The 20628-nt window shown below is 35.9% G+C and overlaps 1 protein-coding gene across 6 annotated transcripts in view; it reads left to right on the forward strand.

Annotated features, from left to right (window-relative positions):
* Window positions 1-20628, forward strand: part of RPGRIP1L (RPGRIP1 like) — a 94362-nt gene that overhangs the window by 57555 nt on the left and 16179 nt on the right. For 5 of the 6 annotated variants that reach the window (XM_027619641.2, XM_027619645.2, XM_027619647.2 and 2 more), the window contains 4 exons: window positions 1541-1642; window positions 2591-2741; window positions 3821-3894; window positions 19105-19288. In XM_027619641.2, the coding sequence (XP_027475442.1) occupies window positions 1541-1642; window positions 2591-2741; window positions 3821-3894; window positions 19105-19288 (511 nt within the window). The remainder of the gene's footprint in view (window positions 1-1540; window positions 1643-2590; window positions 2742-3820; window positions 3895-19104; window positions 19289-20628) is intronic. The other variant, XM_027619646.2, reaches the window with a different exon arrangement.

Here is a 20628-nt window from a genome sequence, read left to right on the forward strand (position 1 = left end):
CATTAAGCGTCTGCCTTCGGCTCAGGTCATGATCCCAGGGTCCTGTGATCGAGCCCCGCATCGGGCTCCCTGCTCGGCAGGGAGCCTGCTTCTCCCTCTCCCACTCCCCCTGCTTGTGTTCCCTCTCTCACTGTGTCTCTCTCTCTGTCAAATAAATAAATAAAATCTTTTTTTTATTATTTTTATTTATTTGACAGAGAGAGAGAGCACAAGCAGGGGAAGCAGCAGAGGGAGAGGGAGAAGCAGACTCCCCGCCGAGCAGGGAGCCCGATGCGGGGCTCGATCCCAGGACCCTGGGATCATGACCTGAGCCGAAGGCAGACGCTTAACGAGTGAGCCACCCAGGTGCCCCAATAAATAAAATCTTTAAAAAGAAAAATCATAAAGGGGCACCTGGGTGGCTCAGTTCATCGAACATCTTGACCTATTCACTCAGGTCATGATCTCATGGGATCGCACTCAGGAGGGAGTCTGTTTGGGATTCTCTCTCTCCCTCTCCCTCTGTCCCTCACCTCACTCACTCACTCTCTCTCTCCCTCTCAAATAAATAAATCTTTAAAGTCAACTTGAAAGAATTTTTTTTTTAATTAATCATAAAGAAAAAGGTAAAAAATTGTAAAGAAATCTACTGTTAATGGATATTATCATTGGGTAATGAGAATACGGTCTTGTATTAATTTCTTTTGTTTTCTGGTTTATCTTTCCCATTTTCTGTATTGGACATGTTTAATTTTAAACTAGCAAAAATGATAAGCTACATTTTAAAAATAAACATCAGTTTATGAATCCTGGAAAATGGTTGACTATAAATTGATATTTGATACAGTTAAAAAATAATGTTGATCCTAGAAATTATATTATCTTTGCATATGCAATATTGTTTAATTACATGAGTAATGTATAATCATCGTGGAAATATTAGAAAATACAAATAAGCAAAAAAAAAAACATTAAAAATAAAATTAAGTTTCCCCAAATCTATATATCAGAGATAGAATTTTAGTGAATTTCCTTCCATGCTTATTCCCATAGAAACATACACATTGTTTGCATGTTTGTTTTTTAACAAAACAGTATACAACTATATTATTCTGTAACTAGCATTTTTTACTCAACACTGTATCAGGTACTCTCTTCAGTGTCAGTAAGTACAGATCTACATTATCATTTTTTTCATGTTTGCAAAGAACTCAGGTATTTGGATATATACCATATTGTATTTAACCCTATACTGTTGGACATTTGCACTGTTTTCACTTTTTTTTGCAATTATAAACAATGCTTCAATGAACAACAGTTGCAATTCTTAAATTGTGTATATATACTATGATGACTATCAACCATTTTACTGAAATACGCTAACTAAAATTAGGGTCATATGGGTAATATATATATGTGTATATATATATATATATATATACAGTAAATATATATATATATAGGATCTATATATATATAGGGTTTATATATATGTATAGGATTTAATAATAAAGTAATAAGTACAAAATAACACATATGCATATTTTCACATCAATAAAAGGAGATACCTCCTCCTCCTGAAGATGTGAAGGAAATGTCATCAGTAGTGGAGCATACGCCAGAAATAGAAACTAATATGCCAACTCTTTCACATATCCCTGAGGTATGTATTAAAATTATTTTGAAAGGTTTAACTTGGTTCGTAAAAGACTTTGTCTTGGGGGCGCCTGGGTGGCTCAGTCGTTAAGCGTCTGCCTTCGGCTCAGGTCACGGTCCCAGGGTCCTGGGATTGAGTCCTGCATCCTGCTCCCTGCTCGGAGGGAAGCCTGCTTCTCCCTCTCCCACTCCCCCTGCTTGTGTTCCCTCTCTCACTGTGTCTCTCTCTCTGTCAAATACATAAAAAATCTTTAAAAACAAAATATTACTAGAAGTCCTAGCCAGAGCAATTAGGCAAGAAAAAGAAATAAAAGACATCCAAATCAAAAGGAAGAAGCAGGGGTGCCTAGCTGGCACAGTCAGTTAAGCATCCATCTCTTGGTTTGGTTCAGATTGTGACCCCAGGGTCCTGGGATCGAGCTCTGCATCAGGCTCCCTGCTCGGCGGGAAGCCTGCTTCTCTCTCTCGCTCTGCCTGCCGCTCCCCCTACTTGTGCTCTGTCTTGCTCTCTATATCTCTGTGTCTCAAATGAATAAATAAAATCTTAAAAAAAAAAAAAGACTTTGTCTTTGTATTAAAATGGATCAAGAACTCAAAGCATTGATCCTATTTTTGTGTATAACTTCCTGGGGACAGAAAGATCGAAAATATGACCAGTGTTTTAATTATGCTGATATTAGCTGCTAATAAATAGATATGTGAATTAGAGTAATAATGTAAAATTCATTTTGATATTAATATATTTTTCATCCTTGGTTTATAATAATGTTTTCATTTATCTTCATATTATCATTTGTGCAATTTTAGTGATGGTTTTTCTAATGAATCACTTACATAAAATGCCTGTCCATATATTTAAGTCTCAAGCTTACATTCTTTCAGAGTCAGGTGCTTCAGCAAGTACACACATGTGATCTAAGCAACAGTGTTATCAGTGTGCTTGCAATTTCTTCAGGTTTCTCAAGAAAGCAGTGGAGCTAAGGTAAAAGAGAGAATTCAACAAGGAAAAGATGATGTATCTTTCCTGTCTGAGGGTCAGCTTGCAGACCGAAGCTGGACTTCTTCTGAAGATGAAACAGAAATAACTGAGGAATTGGAACCAGAAGGTGATTTTTTTTTTCCTTTCTTTAAATTACCATTATTTACTTAATTGTATGCTTTCTTTAATCTGTTAGAGCATGCCTCCTAGGACATCTTCACGTAATAGTGGATCTACTTCGTGATACCTATTTCTTGACTGAAATGGTGGGACACAGTTCAGTGTAGTCAGCTAAAGGCAGGCAGAATTGTTGCACACCTTCTTATCTCAACCTGCAGTGCCACAGTGCAATCCACGACTACTGCTGACCATGTTCCCGATTTATGTTTTAAGTGGCTTTATGTTCTCTTTGGGTTTTATACTATCATCTGAATTATTCTGGAGAAATTAACTTTTTAAAAATTAAAACTAAAAACTCAGACAAGACAACTCTTAACAGGATTTAATTTATATAAATATCTAGACAAGGCAACTATAGCAACAAAGCATTTGGGTGGTGCCTAGGGAAGGGCGAATGGGAATAGAGAGATACAGAAAAAGAGTAGTTTACAGGGGGCATGAGGAAACTTATAGGGTGACAGATGGGTTCTCGATCTTAATTGTGGTGATGATTTCACAGAATTCTGCATATGTCAAAATATCAAATTTTGCTCTTTAAATATGTGCAGTTTTTCATATGGCAATTTTTCCACAATAAATCTGCAAATTTTTTTATATGTTTCTAAATGTAAGAATTAACTTGAAACTAATGATGTAATGTATGGTGATTAACATAACATAATAATAAAAAAATAAAAATAAATAAAAAAAGAATTAACTTGATGTTTGCAGAATGTAATTGGTTAGGCTGTTAGAAAACACCTCTTACCCTGTCCTTCTCTTTAAAGAGATTATTTTTTAATTTCAGAGCAAGCTATATTTTTATTATCTTTGTTTCTACTAAAACTAAACTTGGAATTTTAAGTCATTTTTTTTAATCTTTTCTAAAATATAATGTAAAAGTAAATATCTTTGCTGCTAAGAAAGGTCTAGACATGAGTATCATATTGTCCTTTTAAGATTATCCTTATATTTCGCTCCATTTCATAAGGTATAAATATAATTGGTTTAACAGACTTGAACCACTAAAATTTTATTTTTTAACAGATGAGGAAGACAGATCAGCATCTGACAGTGATGAGTGTATTATTCCAGGTCATATCTCCAAGAATATCAAACAGGTCAGTAGCTTGATGCCAGCTAGAAATGTTGCGAAATAAAGCTGCTTTTCATTCATAGTGTATTGGTCTTTGCATATGAAAATCTGAAGGCAAAAATACTTCTGGGAAAATTTTATGTATCCTCACAATCTTACCCATGTAATCATCTAGTACAAAAAAAAATTCATATGTAGTTTCATTATGTAATGGGTCATAACTTGTGTTATTTTTGCTTCCATGTTAATAATACCTGATGATAATAATCATCAGCAGCTTTAATAATTACTTGCTAAAACCAGTTGACATCCCTGACTCCTTTTCAGAAGGATTGTACAAAGATGTATTAAATCCAATCTGAGGGGCACCTGGGTGGCTTAGTAGTTTAAGCATCTGACTTTGGCTCAGGTCCTGGTCTTACGGTTCTGGGAGCAAGCCCCTCAGCAGGCTCCCCACTCAGCAGGGAGTCTGCTTGTCTCACTCCCTCTGTTCCTCCCCCTGCTCATGCTCTCTCTCTCTCCCAAATAAATAAATAAAATCTTTTTCTAAAAAAATCCAATCTGAGCTTTAAGAATTCAAAATGGGATATTGCATTTAAAACTCTAAAACTTTAAAATGTGAATTCATTCATACACTAAATATGTCCACTGATAAAGTTATTTCCACCAAAAAATTAAACTTTCATAGAAGGTAATTAATCTTGTATAGGTGTACTTGTTTTGTAGCACGTTGCTGAAAAGCAGTATGTAAAAGGAAATTTTGAAAAGAAAATTATACTTTATATGGAAAGTATACCACTTACCAGAGCATTTTTTTTATTTTAAGGGGGGAGGGGTAGTTTTTATAAAGTAAATGTAAGTAAAGTAAAAAGGCCCTAGCTTTTTCTATTCATCTATGTTAATTTTCCTGAAATGATTAATTGTACTCTTTTTAGAATTTCTACTTTATGGGTAAGAATTGGAATACTTCTTTCAACTCTTAAAATTCTTAGCTTAACCTCTCTGCAGAACAAACCCAAATACAAACAGATGATTGATAAGTACAAGCAGAACAGTTCATCTGTCCAAAGTTTTATTATCATTATTAATTATAATATCACCTGACCCGTGGCATCCTGATATGTGGAATCTTTATTGTTCAAAATCAATAAATCAAGGAAGAAATCTTAAATATGGTTGCCCAAAGACTTTTAATCATAGTATTTAGTTCAATTCTATTTAGCTTTTTTGCTTTATCAAACCTGAAATTGTTAAATTATTTATCAAACTAATGAATAGAAATTCTCTGCTCTCTATTAGAAATTTTTGATGATGGGTATCAAAGGGAAAATGAGCCCCTTGTGTGGAATTTAGCTTCACAGCCGTTTGTATTAGGGTTTTCCAGGGAAACAGAACCAATAGGATATATATATGTATAAATATGTACCTCTAAGGAGATTTATTATAAGGAATTGAGTCACGTCGTTATGGAGACTGAGAAGTCCCAGGAACTGTATTCAGCAAGTTGGAGACCCAGAAAGGCAATGGTGTAGTTCCAGGCTCTTAAAACTAGGAGTGCCGATGGTGTCAGTTCCAGCTAGAAAGCAAGCAGGCTGGAGACCTAAGAAGAGTCAGTGTTTCAGTTCAAGTTCAAAGTCAGGAAAAGACCAATGTTGCCTCTGAAGGCCATCAGGCAAGAGGAGTTCTCGCCATTTTTGTGCTCTTTAGGTCTTCCAGTTGATTGGAGGAAGCCCCATCCACCTTAGGGAGGGCAGTCTGCTTTACTCAGTCTTCCAATTCAAATGTTAATCTTAGCCAAAAACAGCCAGATGGACATACCTAGAATAATGTTTGACCAGAGGTCTGAAAATCTGGTGGTCCAGTCAAGTTGACAGATAAAATTAACTATCAGGGGTTCCCCGGGTGGCTCAGTCAGTTAAATGCCAGACTCTTGGTTTCAGCTCAGGTCATGATCTCAGGGCTCCATGCTCAGTGGGGAGTCTACTTCCCCTCTCCCTCTACCTCTCCCCCTGCTCGCACTCAGTGCTCGCTCGCTCTCTCTCTGTCTCTCAAATCAATCGATCTTTAAAAAATTTGACAATCACATCATTTTATTAAGAACCGTCCATTCATTACATCAAGAATAGTAAGCCTGCATGTTTGAATCAGACATTTCTTTCTCATGTGTCAATAGTTCTTCTGGAAGACTTTGCCTAACTCATCAGGATTTTTGAATACCTATATGATTTAGCCTTTTGAACATAAGAATATGAGAGATGAGATACTGAATCAGTCCTGGGGTTTAAGAAGGCAGGTACTAAGGGATGTATGTGTCTGGTCAAAGTACAAACAACACTCATCCCTCTTGTCATAACACAGTGATTCCACGGATTCAGTGTCTGCAGTTTGTTGTCACTTCTCCTAAGGAAGTAAACACAGTATTCTGGTCCTGCCCTCAAGGAACATCTTCATTAATTGGAAGATGTGTTCATGAAAAGTCAAGTAGTTATTCAACTGTTAAATTACAATATAAAACAATGTCAGGTGACAGTACCAATAATTAATGTAATAGATATTTGAGGTAAAGAATACTTAGCTGTTTTCTGGCTCCCCTTCTCATTTTTCAAATGAATAAACTGAGTTCTTGGGAGATAAAGTGACTTGCTGATAATCTTGCCACTAATTAAGGAAGTTCAGAGGAAGGAGAAATTTGAAGTGACTCTTTAGTAGACTTTATGGAAGATATGCCCAGAGCTGGCCCATCTGCCGTCTTGTGGGCTTCATGTCTACTTTTTCTAATTTTAAGCTGACTTTCTCTGCTTTCCTTGTTTATTGCCCAAAGATAGCCATACAAACATGCCCAGCCCCAAGGAGAAAAATCTAATTAGCCATGCCTAGCCTCTGGATTAGGTCCATCTTTATCAGTTCTATACCCGTGATCCATTCAGCTGTGGTCAATCACACAGTAAGAAGGGGTGTTCTACTTTCCCTGTGACATCTCAGAGATGCGGATATATGGCAGCAGAGAGAAAATTATGTGCACTTCTAGCGCAGGGGTGCATATGTGTTTTAGAAGTCAAGAATACACTAACTAGAGCAGCCTTTTTATATAAGAGGATAGAAGACTTTAGATACAAGCTAAACATTTTGGATTTTATCCAATAGATACTAGGGAGACATTGTGTAATGGTTAATTTTATTTTCTAAACATTGTATTCATCATTCAAAAGTAACTTTGAAAGTATAGGAAAATGTTATCTAAATTATAGCATCTTAGACCAAATGATTTTCAGCTGGGGGGAGGGGGTATTTTGTCCCCTAGGGGACATTTGGCAATGTCTGGAGGCATTCTGGATTGTCACACTGGGAGGGACTGCTGACATCTAATAGGTCGGGGTTAGGGTTACTGCCAAACATGCTACAATGCACAGGACTCACAGCAAAGAACTATCTGGCCCGAAATGTCAATAGTGCTGAGGCTGAGAAATCCTTCATTCAGTGGAACCATGTGTATTGGCAACATTGCTAGCATCTCAGTGGAATGGTTCAATGCCCTTGACTAAGACAGAATAAGGAACTTCGATTTAACAAAGATGTTTAGTGAAAGAAAGAACTATCCCTCTAAAATATCCAACTAGTTCTAATGTACACATCTATTTTTTCCTTTAGAATAAACTGAGGTTTTTTTCTTCTTGTTCCTGGGAAAGTAATTTGTGTTACTTTGCTACAGCCTGCTACAGTCTTGACTGCCATTCCAAATGTGATTTATTATAATGGTTTAAGATGCTTTCTCAAATGTGTGAATATCATTTAAAGGAAGCAACTGCTGTAAGCAATGCTTTATGCCTCAGTTGCCCTTAATCACCTCCCACATGCTTTTAAAAATTCTACTTTTAGGAGAAAGTACTAACCAGTATTTTATGTTAATAGGTGATATTTAGTTGTGTCAAATTATTTACCAAATATAGTAAAATAGTTTAATCTGTAGACATAGGAACAAACCTCAAGAGATCATCATAATCATGAAATACAGTGTTTTCTAGTGATTATACCAGTTTTTCTGTGTGCTACTTTAACAGTCGTTCAATATGAGTCATGGAACCTTTTTTCTTTAAAGATCACAAAAGTAGTACAAAGAACTCTTAAATGTACTGCACCCACATTCATCAACTGTTACATTTCACTACATTTGTTTATCATTTCTGTTGTCTCTCCTGTGTATGTATCTGTGCACCTATGTATGCATGTATATATACACATTCTTGCATACATAATTATAATGAATCATTTCAGAGTTGCAGAAGTCATGCTCCTTTACCCTTAAATCCTTCAGAATAATAATATAATACTATTATTTAATCAACAGTTCTCATTAAAATTTTGCCAGTTGTTCCAGTAGTATAATTTATAGCATTTGATTAATCTGATCCAGGATCCAATCCAGATTGTACACTGTGTTTAGCTTTCCTGTCTCATTAGCCTCTGTAATCCATAATGATGGTTTCAGCCTTTCTTTATATGGGTTCTTTCAGATTAACATATTTTAAGAATCCAGGTCATTTATATTGTAGAATAGCCTTCAATTTGGATTTATGTGATGTTTCCTCATATTAGATTCAGTTAAATGTTTTGGTAGGAATACTGCAAAAGCAGTGCTACGTCCTTTCCAGTGCATCATGTCAGGAGGCACAGGATGTCATTCTGTCCGATTGTTGGTGATGTTAACTTTCGTCAAGGTGTTGTTATCAGAAAACCTTTTTTAAGCTTAAAAATCCTTGTGGCTCATTAGTTTCTTTCTTTACCTCTTCTTCAAGAACTGCTTCAGGTAGAAATCTCAGCATAGTGATACATGGCTTTCATCAGAAGGAAGGTATTACTGAATGGCTCTTATGTGCTAATAAGCACATCCTATGTAATATGTCCTTTCATTATCACAGTTCTGCATTCATTAGCATCTACTATATGTCATAAAAGAAGGAGTCCCTGGCTTCAAAGAAGTCACAGTCTGCAGGGGAAACACAATCAGTGCATAGTGGTTAGCGCTAGGAGAATGGAATGCACAGGGTGCTATGGGAGCATTCAGGCGGTTACCTAACAATGAGGGACCCTCATCAAGACAGACTTCCTAAAGTCAGTGAAGCTTGAGCCAAGTGTTGAAGATGATTAGGAATTAGTAAGGGTCATGGAGGGATCATTATAGGTCAAAGGAACGATAACTTAAGAATTAGACTGGGGCGCCTGGGTGGCTCAGTCGGTTAAGCGGCTGCCTTCGGCTCAGGTCATGATCCCAGGGTCCTGGGATCAAGCCTCGCATCGGGCTCCCTGCTCAGCAGAGAGCCTGCTTCTCCCTTTCCCTCTGCCTGCCGCTCTGCCTACTTGTGCTCTCTATCTCTCTGTCAAATAAATAAATTTTTTTAAAAATCTTTTAAAAAAAAATTAGAGAGACTGTGGAGCATGGCTTTCTGGGAATTCAGAATGGTTTTAGGATGGGCTACATTATGGTACACCTGTGGAAGCTCAGGAGAATATGCTGAAAAGATAGGCATGTCCTGAGCATTAAGTCCTCTGTGTATCATCCGAGAAGGTTGAAGTCTATCCTGAAGTTCTATGAGCAGCCAGTGAGGGCTTTTAAGGGAGGGGGAAGATCACTTACTCATTAAACAGATATTTAGCATTTGCTGCGTTCCAAGCTTTATTCTAGGCGCTGAGACTATAAGCAGTGAAGAAGAGAAATAATCCTCTTGCTCTTAGGGAGTTTACACTCTTGAATCGCATTTTAAAAGAGCGTGCTATCAATAATGTAAAAAATAGATTAGAGGCACAGAGACTAATTAAAAAGTAATTAGAGAACCCTACTCTGTGGTTATCCCCACTTGATAGATTTTTTTTTTAATTGCCTCTACCCTATAATGTCACAAAAGTGAGACTAGGAGTAGTGTCCTAGATAAGTATCATGTATGCCAATTACACTGTGAATCTGAATTACCTGCTACACTGTGTAAACACTTTAAGATCACGCAGTTTTTTTTCATGATTCAGAATCTCACAGCTCCTAGTTATCTCTTAGAAATGTTGATCCTTAAAAGAATCTAACAGATTTCCCAGGACTTAGACATATTACTTGGTTCTTCCTCTTCTCTCCGTGTCTGTGATGTATAATTAATCATGGATTACTTCATTTTGTTTCATTTCATTTACAACATTTATGAGCTTCGCTTTGTCAGAGTGAAATGCTTGTCCCCTCCTTTTCTTTCCAAAGTGGCATAATTAGTGTTAGCATCTTTTTTAACAGGCTACATAAAGTTTAGTGGCCGGATTAAATCAAGTCATTAACATAATGTGCTACCCAATTTGCCCCTATCTCTCTTCGTTTCCAGGACATCAAAGTACCACAGAGCACCAGTGTAATTGGGCCTTGCTGGCCTGTCAGATTCCGTCAGCCTGATGACTGTGCTTCTACTAAAAAGCTTCTAGGCATGATAATTAAGGGGGGAAAGGGGGGAACCTGAGAAATGTAAAACTTTGGACATTTCTCTATGAATATTTTATTAATTTGAATAATCAGAAGTTAACAGTATCAATTTGATGTATAATACATTGATTAAAAGCCTTGTTTTAGGTCCTTAAAATAGACATCAAAACCAAAAATTTGCATCTGCCATGATATTAAAAAAAAAGAATTAACAATCCTTCTTGCAAAGTATTTCTAGTTTTATCATTTAAGCAATGGAGCTTTCCATTTTCACAACGAAATGTATGGCCGTCAGTTTACAGATTTCTTTAAGTGCGCCCACAGGTAAGAATGGGAACTCACACGCTTAAAGAGCAATGGACTCTTCTGTGCATTGCATATTTACGTCTCTCTCTGTTTCTACTAATAGCAGTTTTATAAAAACTGCCATATTCAATTGGACTAAATTACAATTCCACCTAGAAACCAGGTCCTCTTGAACAATATGAACTGGCATTACCAGGTGATTGCAGTAATGATCTTCAGCAAAATATGTTTTAAAGATTTGAAGGGCAAAGTGGCATAAAGCAACTCACTACTTTAAGAATTCATGTATTAAAAATCATTAAATCACTTCAGAATTAAATATGATATCCTATCAGTAGGTAAAATAAGTTCCTCCCAATATTTTACATATGGAAGCTTAACCTATACAGAGTAGGTTTTAAAATATATTTTAGGTAAAACCAGAAATGTTGAATTACTCTCCTGGTAGTAATTGCTTCCAAAACTCTTTTCTATGTTTTGCAACTTAATTATCTCTTACTAATATACTATGGACATCTTTCCAATAGCAGTATACTCCATTTCTTTTAACATATGCATAATATTCCTATTGCACAGCTGTACCATATTGATTTAAGCCCCTTTTGGTAGACCCTTAGGTTTCTACCAGTTTTTTCTAATACAAACATTTCTGGTTAAAATAACAATGGATAAAAATTCCTGCTTCCCCACATCATACCTTTGCCAAACTAATGGTTAAGAAATTATACCTCACTGATAATTTCATTACAAAGAAGCAAAAAAGGGGAAATATTTGTATATACATACATACTTACTTTTATATGAGCATAAAGACACAACATTTAGGTTTATGTAAGCAAAGAAAATGTCTTAAAGTATGTAATCCGAACACCGTGAGTAGTATCTCTGAAACATGGGTCAGGGCAGGGGTCAGAAAACTATGGCCCATGTGTCAAACCCAACCCTCTGCCTGTTTTTGTAAATAAAGTTTTATTGGAACACAGCCACACCCATCACATATAAATATGTATTGTCTGTGCTCTACACTCACTGTACAAGAGCTGAGTATTTGCAACAAAGACCATAGACCTGCAGTGCAAAAAAAATATTGGCAGTCTTACCCTTTACAGCCACAAAAATTGCCAACCCCTGAATTAGGAGGAAACAAGGAACTTTTATGCTTTACTTTTTAAGATTTATATTGTTGGATGATTTTTAATGATGAGTGTAGATTGCTTCTAGAATGTAAATAATTTGTAAGCTAATTCTGTACTAAAATGTTAAATAATAACTAAAAAACAGTTTAATATGAATATTATAGAAGCTTTTTTTAATATTTTATTTATTTATTTATTTATTTATTTGGTAGCAAGCACAAGCAGGGGGAGGGGCAGAGGGAGATGCAGACTGCACGCTGAGCAGGGAGCCCAAAGTGGGGCTCGATCCCAGGACCCTGGGATCATGACCTGAGCCGAAGGCAGACGCTTAACCACCTGAGCCACCCTGTAGAAGCTTTTTAATAAATATCGTAGAAAATAAATATGTTAGAAAGTTATCCTACAAATGTAGGTTGAATTTTTTTTTGGTTTAGAGCAGTGATTCTCAAAATTTGGTCCCCAGACCAGCAGCATCAGCATCACCTGAGAACTTGTGAGGACGCAAATTCTTAGACCCCACCCTAGACCTCATGAATCAGAAACTCAGAGCCTGGGTCCCAGCAATCTGTGTGTCATCAGGCCTTTCAGGTCATTCTGGGGTATGCTAGAGTTTGAGAACAATCTGAGGGAAAAGCAGTACTTTTCACTGTGACTGCACACTAGGATCACCTAGAGAGCATTTTTAAATGCCAGGACCCGGCTCCATCCGGATCAGCTAAATCCGAATTTTGTTTAAAGCTCCCCCGGTGATACTAACGGGCAGCCAAAATTGAGAACCACTGTACTATAACATCTGTTTTCAATGATGGTGAAAATGGAATGGCATATCAAAATCACCTGAAATTGAGGGTAATTTTTAAAATTCTCTCCTTCCTTCACATTACTGCCATAGTAAGCCACAGATAATGTTGGAAATGTGTCATATCCCTCAGGTATATTAGGACAGGAAAAAATATTCCAGCCATTGCTTTAGAACATGTGGTAACAAGCTTCTGTAATTTGCTGACCATTATAGATGCAGTAATCTACATGGTGTGTAAGGGAGACCATGACAATATTCTAAAAATAAGCACTCTTAACCCTAGCACCATTTTTATCTCCATCACTGAAGTTTTCAATATTTATCATATTTGTTCAATATAGGTCTTTCACAGAACCAATGAGAAAAGACAGGTTACTGCCACAGATGAAAGCTGGGGTTTTTTTGGTTTTGTTTGTTAAAAACGTTGTTATCTCAACAGTTTGGGTTTCTCTTCACTTTTATTTCTCCCAAAGAGCAATTATTTTAAGAAACCAAAAACTTTACAGTCCAAACACGTGTGAAGAGTGGATATGATTCCTAATAAGAGGAAGTTTTGGAGCCTAGTGTGAGTTGAGTTTGGAAAAAAAAAAAAAAAACTTTTTTTAAAGTTTTGTGATGACTCTGCCCACCCCCAGCCTGAAGAGAAATTGTAAGAATCATCATTAACCAGTAGGCACTCCTACCCTACTTACATGACTCTGCCAGTACCAGTGAGTTTGACTTTTTGAACCAACTATTTTGAGCTTTTTTTTAGAGCTCACCCCAATTAAAATTTTGCTCTTAAAGGGCATAGATATAGATCATCACCTACCATTTCCATTTTGTATCTATCATTTCACTATAAAGTACCAAGTTCTACCTACTGTGGCTCCTAAGAGGTAGGCTTTTTTTGTATTTATTTACACACACACACACCCCACACATTTTATGGTGATAAATATAATACTCATGTAAATTCATGTAAACATTTGAGGAGTAATTTGAATTTCTCATATCTCTCACTTAGCAGTTCTTCTAAAAGAATTGCTCACATACACAGGAAAACATAAAGGGATAGACAATGAGATATTGTTTGTAATAGCAAAAAATTGTGAACAGCTCAGTTGTTTATCAGTAAAAAAAAATAAGTGGACTATAGGTTATATATGCCATATAATTGGAATTTTGTATAACAATTAGTATGAATGAATTAGATTTTAATTATAAACATGAATAAATCTCTAAATATAGTATGGAGTGAAAAATACACAAGTTGCAAAATGATTAATAGAAGATGATACCACTAATATAAAATGTAAAAACAGAAAGCAATACTATATGTTGTTTATGGAAATATACATACGTTCCAGAAAACATACCAGCATGTTTGGGAGTGATACACATCACCTTCAGGATACTGGTTTCCTCTGGGGGAATGAGGAAGGAGAGAAAGGAACTAGGGGTGGGGTCTTTACCTGCACCTGAAATGTTTGATTTCTTCAGTAACAACAAAAAAGTTTGAATCAGACAGCAAAATGGTAACATCTGTTTAAGATGTTGGGTCCTTGAATATGCCAAATTATTTTCTACACTTTGTAATTTTACAGAAATGCTTATTCATTGTAGAGATTTAAAATGAAATAAAATTCATAGGTAATCTCACCAGAGTTAGTTAAATCTAATTGACTGATACAAGTTGCAAAACCTTTATCATAGGCCGTTCTCAGTTAAGGAATACTATGTTTAAGGGCTGTCGAGTATAATTAATTTTTAGGAGCCTAACAATTCAACTCCAATGTGGCTGTTCTGATGGTGGAAACCAAAGGAAGCATTCAGCATGGTCCTCTGAAGTAAAACAAAAAATTTAAGCAAGCCAATAAAAGCTTAAGTAAATACTATAGAAAAATATGGCCTAAAAAGTGAATTAGCATCAGTCAGGAAGCAATAGTGGAATTGAGCCAAAATCATGAGAACTATAACTTTTTTTCTCTGGGAGTAATACTAGCTGTCATCACATTTCTAGATCATTCAATCACATAATATGTAGTGTCCATCTATACAGACAACTAAAAATAAGTTGCAGTTCATATTTGAGTGACTTCTCTGTTCACCACAATCAGAATTTTTAAATGCTCTTTTTATATGCTGACATCATCTTGCTAACTAGGGAAGTTAATAGGGCAGTTGGTGAAGGAGACAAAAAAAAAAGTAACATCATACTTAGTAACAAACGTCCACACATACAGAAAAGAAAACGGGAGGGGCGCCTGGGTGGCTCAGTGGCTAAGTGTTGGATTCTTGATTTCGGCTCAGGTCACGATCTCAGGGTCATGAAATAGAGGCCCGAGGTCGAGTCTGAGGAGATTTTCTTTCTCCCTCTCCCACCTGTGGCCCCACACCCTGCGTGGGAACGCTCTCTCTAAAAAAAAAAAAAAAAAGGAAACAGGAAAAGCCTAAAGCCTATACTGTATGGTAAACATACTATATGTAAAGGCTACCAATGCCCTGCCAAAGTACACCTGTCATGTTCTAGTGATTCTGAACAGATGGTATTATGCATCTATCTACAGAGGCTTCGCTTTAGTCATTTGAACATTGTTATCCCTCCCAAGTCTCCTAATGGAACTTTTTTCATTGTTTTATTATGAAAAATTTCAAACATTCAGAAAAGTTGAAATAATAGTAACCTACCATCTCAATTCCACAATATTGACCTGTCTTTGAAATATTCTTATTTAACTAAAACCTAGAACAGCAAGATTTCTGTATATTTTTCAACAGTTTTTCATCACCAGCTTACCAAACACAGGAGACACAATATTTGTTAAAAGAGAAAACACTAATAATTGCAGCTTCACCTATTTCTGGCAATATATAAAAGAGAATCTAAATATATAAAAGATATTCAGCCTCCCTTAACCCTGTATCTTTAACTGATTATTGAGAGCCTACTATGTGCCAGATAGGATGTTAAATAGCAGAAGATTAATAAGATAGAGTTCTGGCCTCCAGGAGCTCACAGTCTCCAGAGAGAGGCAGATAGATAAATCTATGCAGCATAATGTGACTGAAAACTGCAGGGAGGGTCCGTCCAGTGGAGGAACCAGCTTGCTCTTGAAGATGAGTGATGCTATCATAAAAGGACAGCATGTATGGCCCGGGGCCTAAAATAAGTAGAATTTTGTCTGATAGAGAAGATTTTCCATGCAAAACCTGAGCTATATAAACAGCACACCACTGGTCCGGGAAAATGGCTAGAGTATAGGTTGTTTTCAAGCAGGAAGGTGATACCTGATTGGTTTTTAGAGAGAGAAAGAGAATTCAGACAGGAGAAGAGTAGTTGCGGCTGCAGACAAGGGATCAAGGGCAAGGAGTGCCTCACCTCTTTTACAGCCCTGAGGGTAGATCCACTTTGTTTCTGAGTGTGTACTACATACCACGCCAGTGATACCATATGCAAGATAATAGTCCCTGTATCACTGAGCTGATAGTCTCGTACCATCCATCTCCCTACAGTTCTGCAACCAGTCATCTTTTATGATTCCTTCTGATTTCTCCCTTGTTAGTCTATCAAACTGCATTCTAATACTAGGAAGCTGTTGAATTAGTTCTTCCCCCCAGATCAGATGAGAACCTAAAGAAATTTCTCTAGAGATAAAAAAGAAAAGAAACCACATTCTGTTTTGTCTTTATCTCCCCAGTAGCTGATACAATGTTGAAATAGCATACGTTTTCAATAATTTGATGAATCATTGAGATATTTAGGAAGTAAAATGAACAGGAATGGGTAATCTGTAGGATGGGGTGGGTATGAAAAATGGGGATGGCAGAAGTGGCTCCATGGTCGCCTGGTTGTAGGTGACCAGGTAGATGGCAGTGTCACCTGAGATAGGAAGCTCCAGAGCATGGGGGAGAGGAGGGAATTTGAGTTCATTTCTGACACTAAGTTGGAGTTGTCAGTTATGCAGTTAAAGTGCTTCCTAATCTTCAAAATCTTTATATATAATCTAGTTGAACTTTTGATTCACAGAGACAAGAACACGACCAGAATTGTTCCAATGTTGAAAAATAAATTGGCTAGCCCGGTAGCCAAAATGTATCATGTTTGGAAAATTCTTTATTCAGAGCGTGTTTCCCTAAATATATACGATTTGGAACGTATCCCCTTTTTGATATATTTTAAGTTGATTCATGTAGCATAAAAAGAACAAAGAAATGATACCTAATAACTTCTGTCCATAATATTAGAGAACTTAGAAGGACTTAGGATAGAGGTAATGAGGTGGGGGTGGGGTGCGGGGGCGGGTAGGTAACAACAACAAAAAACTGGACCAGAAAGGAGGTGATATCATGTGAGGAATTTTAAAGCTCTTTTATTTATTTGAATAATACAGTGGGTTTTCTTTTGGTTTGTTTGGTATTGATGTTTTGGTTTGTTTCTTTGACTGTAATCTACTTTCATTTAGAATTATATTTTTATATATAGTCTTATTTAACAACCTAAATACATTCTTACAATAATGCAAGTTTTCACATGGGAACTGTATACTTAATATATTATTAATAAAATAACCAGTTAAATAAATCTGATTCCCCTGCTATTTAAAAGTTCATTTGCCTCTTCATTGGGTTCTATGATAAACAACTTCAAATTCTTCTTTTCACAATGTAGAAATAACCATGTATATGCCTCTTTTGCCTTTTTTATGGCTAATTTCCTTTAATTCTTTTGTGCAGAAACGAACAGGAATGTTTTATACGAAGTTATTGTTACAACAATTCTGAATTTTTCAAATTACAAGTCATGTAAAAGGCTTAATCGTGCTGCATTTGAAGCAGAATTATAAAATGGGTGTTCGTGTGTGGTATTTTGACAACCACCATACATTTTAAGGAAAAAAATAGTATCACTTAAAATATTTTCTTTACCATGTTAGTCTTCGGCAAGCGGAGAAGGGCTTTTCTGAAGTGAGGTTAGACAATGGAGCCAACTTCATTTTTTATGCACGTGAACGGAGAGGGCTTGAGGTTATTAGTTGAAACCGAGTAACCTTTCCAGGCTTTCATCTCTTTCTTTTCAAATTTGAATATGAAAAGCATATTCAAGTCAAAGACCATCACTTTAATGACATTTGGCAGTCATTTGATTTATTAGGTTTTAGAAAAAATTTTCCTTTAAATATTTCATCATACTATGCTAATCCTAGTAATATTGCCAGCTGCAGCCTTGTACCTGTATTAGTGGAGACAGAATGGTGTGGAATTTTCTCTGTCATCCTAGTAAAATTTCCATGAATCTACTGAATAATAAAATAACCTTATTGAAATATTCAGATTTGGGTTTTTAGTTAAAGTGTCTTAGAATACATAATAAAAGAAAATGTCTTTTGAAAGAATGGGCTAAAATTACTTCATCAAATATTGAGGGGGTTTGACAGCAATAGAAATAGTTCTTCATGGGGATATTTTTACAATAAGATAGTTACGCTTTTCAGTTTGATTAATTATATTATATGCTTTGAAATATCTAAGCAATCACTGCGTTGAATTTGCACACTGATTTATGTTTGACAGTGAGTTCCTAAAAGTTGGTCTTATAGACAGGTCTTAGTTTCAGGATTTTCTAATTATTATTTGAAGTTATATAATCTACAGTAGCATGCTTCTGAATTTAGTAAAGAGGGATTTAGGAATAGGGAATGAAGCACAAATTTAAAATTATAAAAAACAAATATTTAAGCGAGGAGTTATCTTGGTGTGATCTAATTTTTAAGTCATAGTGTGTCGTTTGTTTTAAATCATTACTCAAGGAAACATATACAGCTTGCTTAATAATGTCTGTGACACCAAAATCTATTAAGGATTGAAATGAAAATTACACAGTAAAAGAATTATATTTTTAGTTGTTAATTGGGTAAAAATGAGATAAAAAATGAATTCCAAGGAAATATGTGGTAAATTAGATAACAGTTTTGTTCCTTTTGTTTGAAAACAGTACTTATTGAGTGAAATATGCTATGGCAGAATATATAAGAGGATGAACTATAGTTTCTGCTCTAGTTAATATGGATTCATATAGCTACTTTTATTAGCATAATAGCTATAAAGTATTCAACAGGCTTTGATCTCTGAATAACCAAAACTTTCTCAGGTACTGTAGATTAAATAAAAGCAGTGATAAACATGTACTTCATTACATAGTTTGAAATAAGGCCAACTGATACTTGTCATTCTGAAAGCAGTCGGAGATGAAGATCTCATAATCTTCACCCCTGATAGACTACTAGTGGTGTATTTATAGCCTCACATGTAAATCAGGAGACTATTGCCATGACACTGTTAACTTCAAACCCTGGGGCATTAGAATCTCATTCTCTCTCTCTCTGTCGTGAATAATCTATCATATGTAACTATACAGTAGTGTACAATGTGTTCCAAAAAAGAAACCCATTGGCCTTTATGTTTTTTTTAAAATTGATAGTGAAAAGAGTAAAGGAGTTTTTGCTCATTTGTTTTATGTTTCTTTGTTGTTTTTTTGTTTTGTTTTTGCTCTTTAAACAGCCATCAGAAAAAATTCGGATTGAGATCATAGCTCTAAGCCTTAATGATTCTCGAGTAACTGCAGATGACACTATCCAACGGCTGTTCGTTGAATACAGATTCTACAGTCTTCCTGCTGAAGAGACACCTGTGTCACTTCCAAAACCCAAGAGTGGGCAGTGGGTCTACTATAATTATAGCAATGGTATGTATGGTTCCTTTATAATACAGACTTTCATTTTTATCTTATCTGTGAAGGTAGCTGCAGGAACAAGGAAAAAGTATAATTCTCTAGTGTTCACATAAAGTCCTGGAAGTCCCATCAGGATGGATGAATCAAAGTCAAACCTGTAGCATAAGGATTAAGAAATTAAATTTGAAGTAATACTAAAGAGAAAACAAAAAACAGTAGAAAAACAATGTCTCTAGACCTTCCTGCTATATTATAGTATCAGTAGAAAAATGTCACCTAGGTCTACACTTGAATTGAATCAAAAAGTACAATATTTCACAGGGAGGAAAAAGTACTAGCTTTTTAATCATATGACTCAAACAATTCAGTGACCTAATTTTTTTCTACCTTTCTGATCAGTGTCATCACATGGATGTTTTTGCAATATACATATACATCCCTCCCAGTGTCTATATGTTCAGGATTTTAGTTGAGTGACATAAATTCTTAGAGTACCTTTTCATGATTTAGCCCACACATGCACTGATAGCTGCAGGCAGGTTTTCTCTTTGAGGGCTTTATCTATCAGCTAGTTGACATCTAAGTCAGACCCAACTGGTACCCTGTAAGTTCTTCGATCAGCCAACTTTTAAGATGTTTTAAAGAATAGTATATATCAGTGTATAATTAAAGAGGAGTAAAAATATATCAAGCTGACATGACCCTATGTTAAAACTGCTTACTAAGTTCTAAAGCCCTATATTAGAACAAACCATGAAGATGGAGTGTTGCATTATCTTTAGCAAAAACAGGCCATCTTATGCTAGTTGAACACTAATATTTTTTTCTCACCAGTTTTATAAATGGCATTTTAATCAATATGTGTAATCATGCTATTGATTGTATGTATATCATGCTACTGATTGATCATGCAGTAAGATTACAGATGCTCATGGTTATTTGTGTGTGTGTGTGCACGTGTGTGCGCGCATGTGCACACACCTGCTACTTTTGGAAATGTGGTCATTGCTTGAGACAATAATCATGAGTATCCACAAATCTGTTCTAGTCTTCTCTGTATCCACAGTTCTTATTAGTTATGTGAACTTGGGCAAGATGTTTAAATCTCATGGTATCCTGTTTTCTTATCTATTGAATAAGGCGCTCTTTTAGATCCCCTCCAGCTCAAATTCTATAATCCTATAATGACATGGGTTGAGAAATCACAGGGGAAATAAATGGTGTGTTCAGGACAAGAATCTGATTCCTCCTTCCTTTCACTGACTTGTTATAACAGAAACATTTCCAAAAATATTTTCTCAAGCTTCCTAGAGATCTTTTACCTGCAAAGTTTCAGAAAAGTAAACCATATC

Source organism: Zalophus californianus, chromosome 17 (assembly GCF_009762305.2).
Source record: "Zalophus californianus isolate mZalCal1 chromosome 17, mZalCal1.pri.v2, whole genome shotgun sequence".
NCBI classification, from domain to species: domain Eukaryota; kingdom Metazoa; phylum Chordata; class Mammalia; order Carnivora; family Otariidae; genus Zalophus; species Zalophus californianus.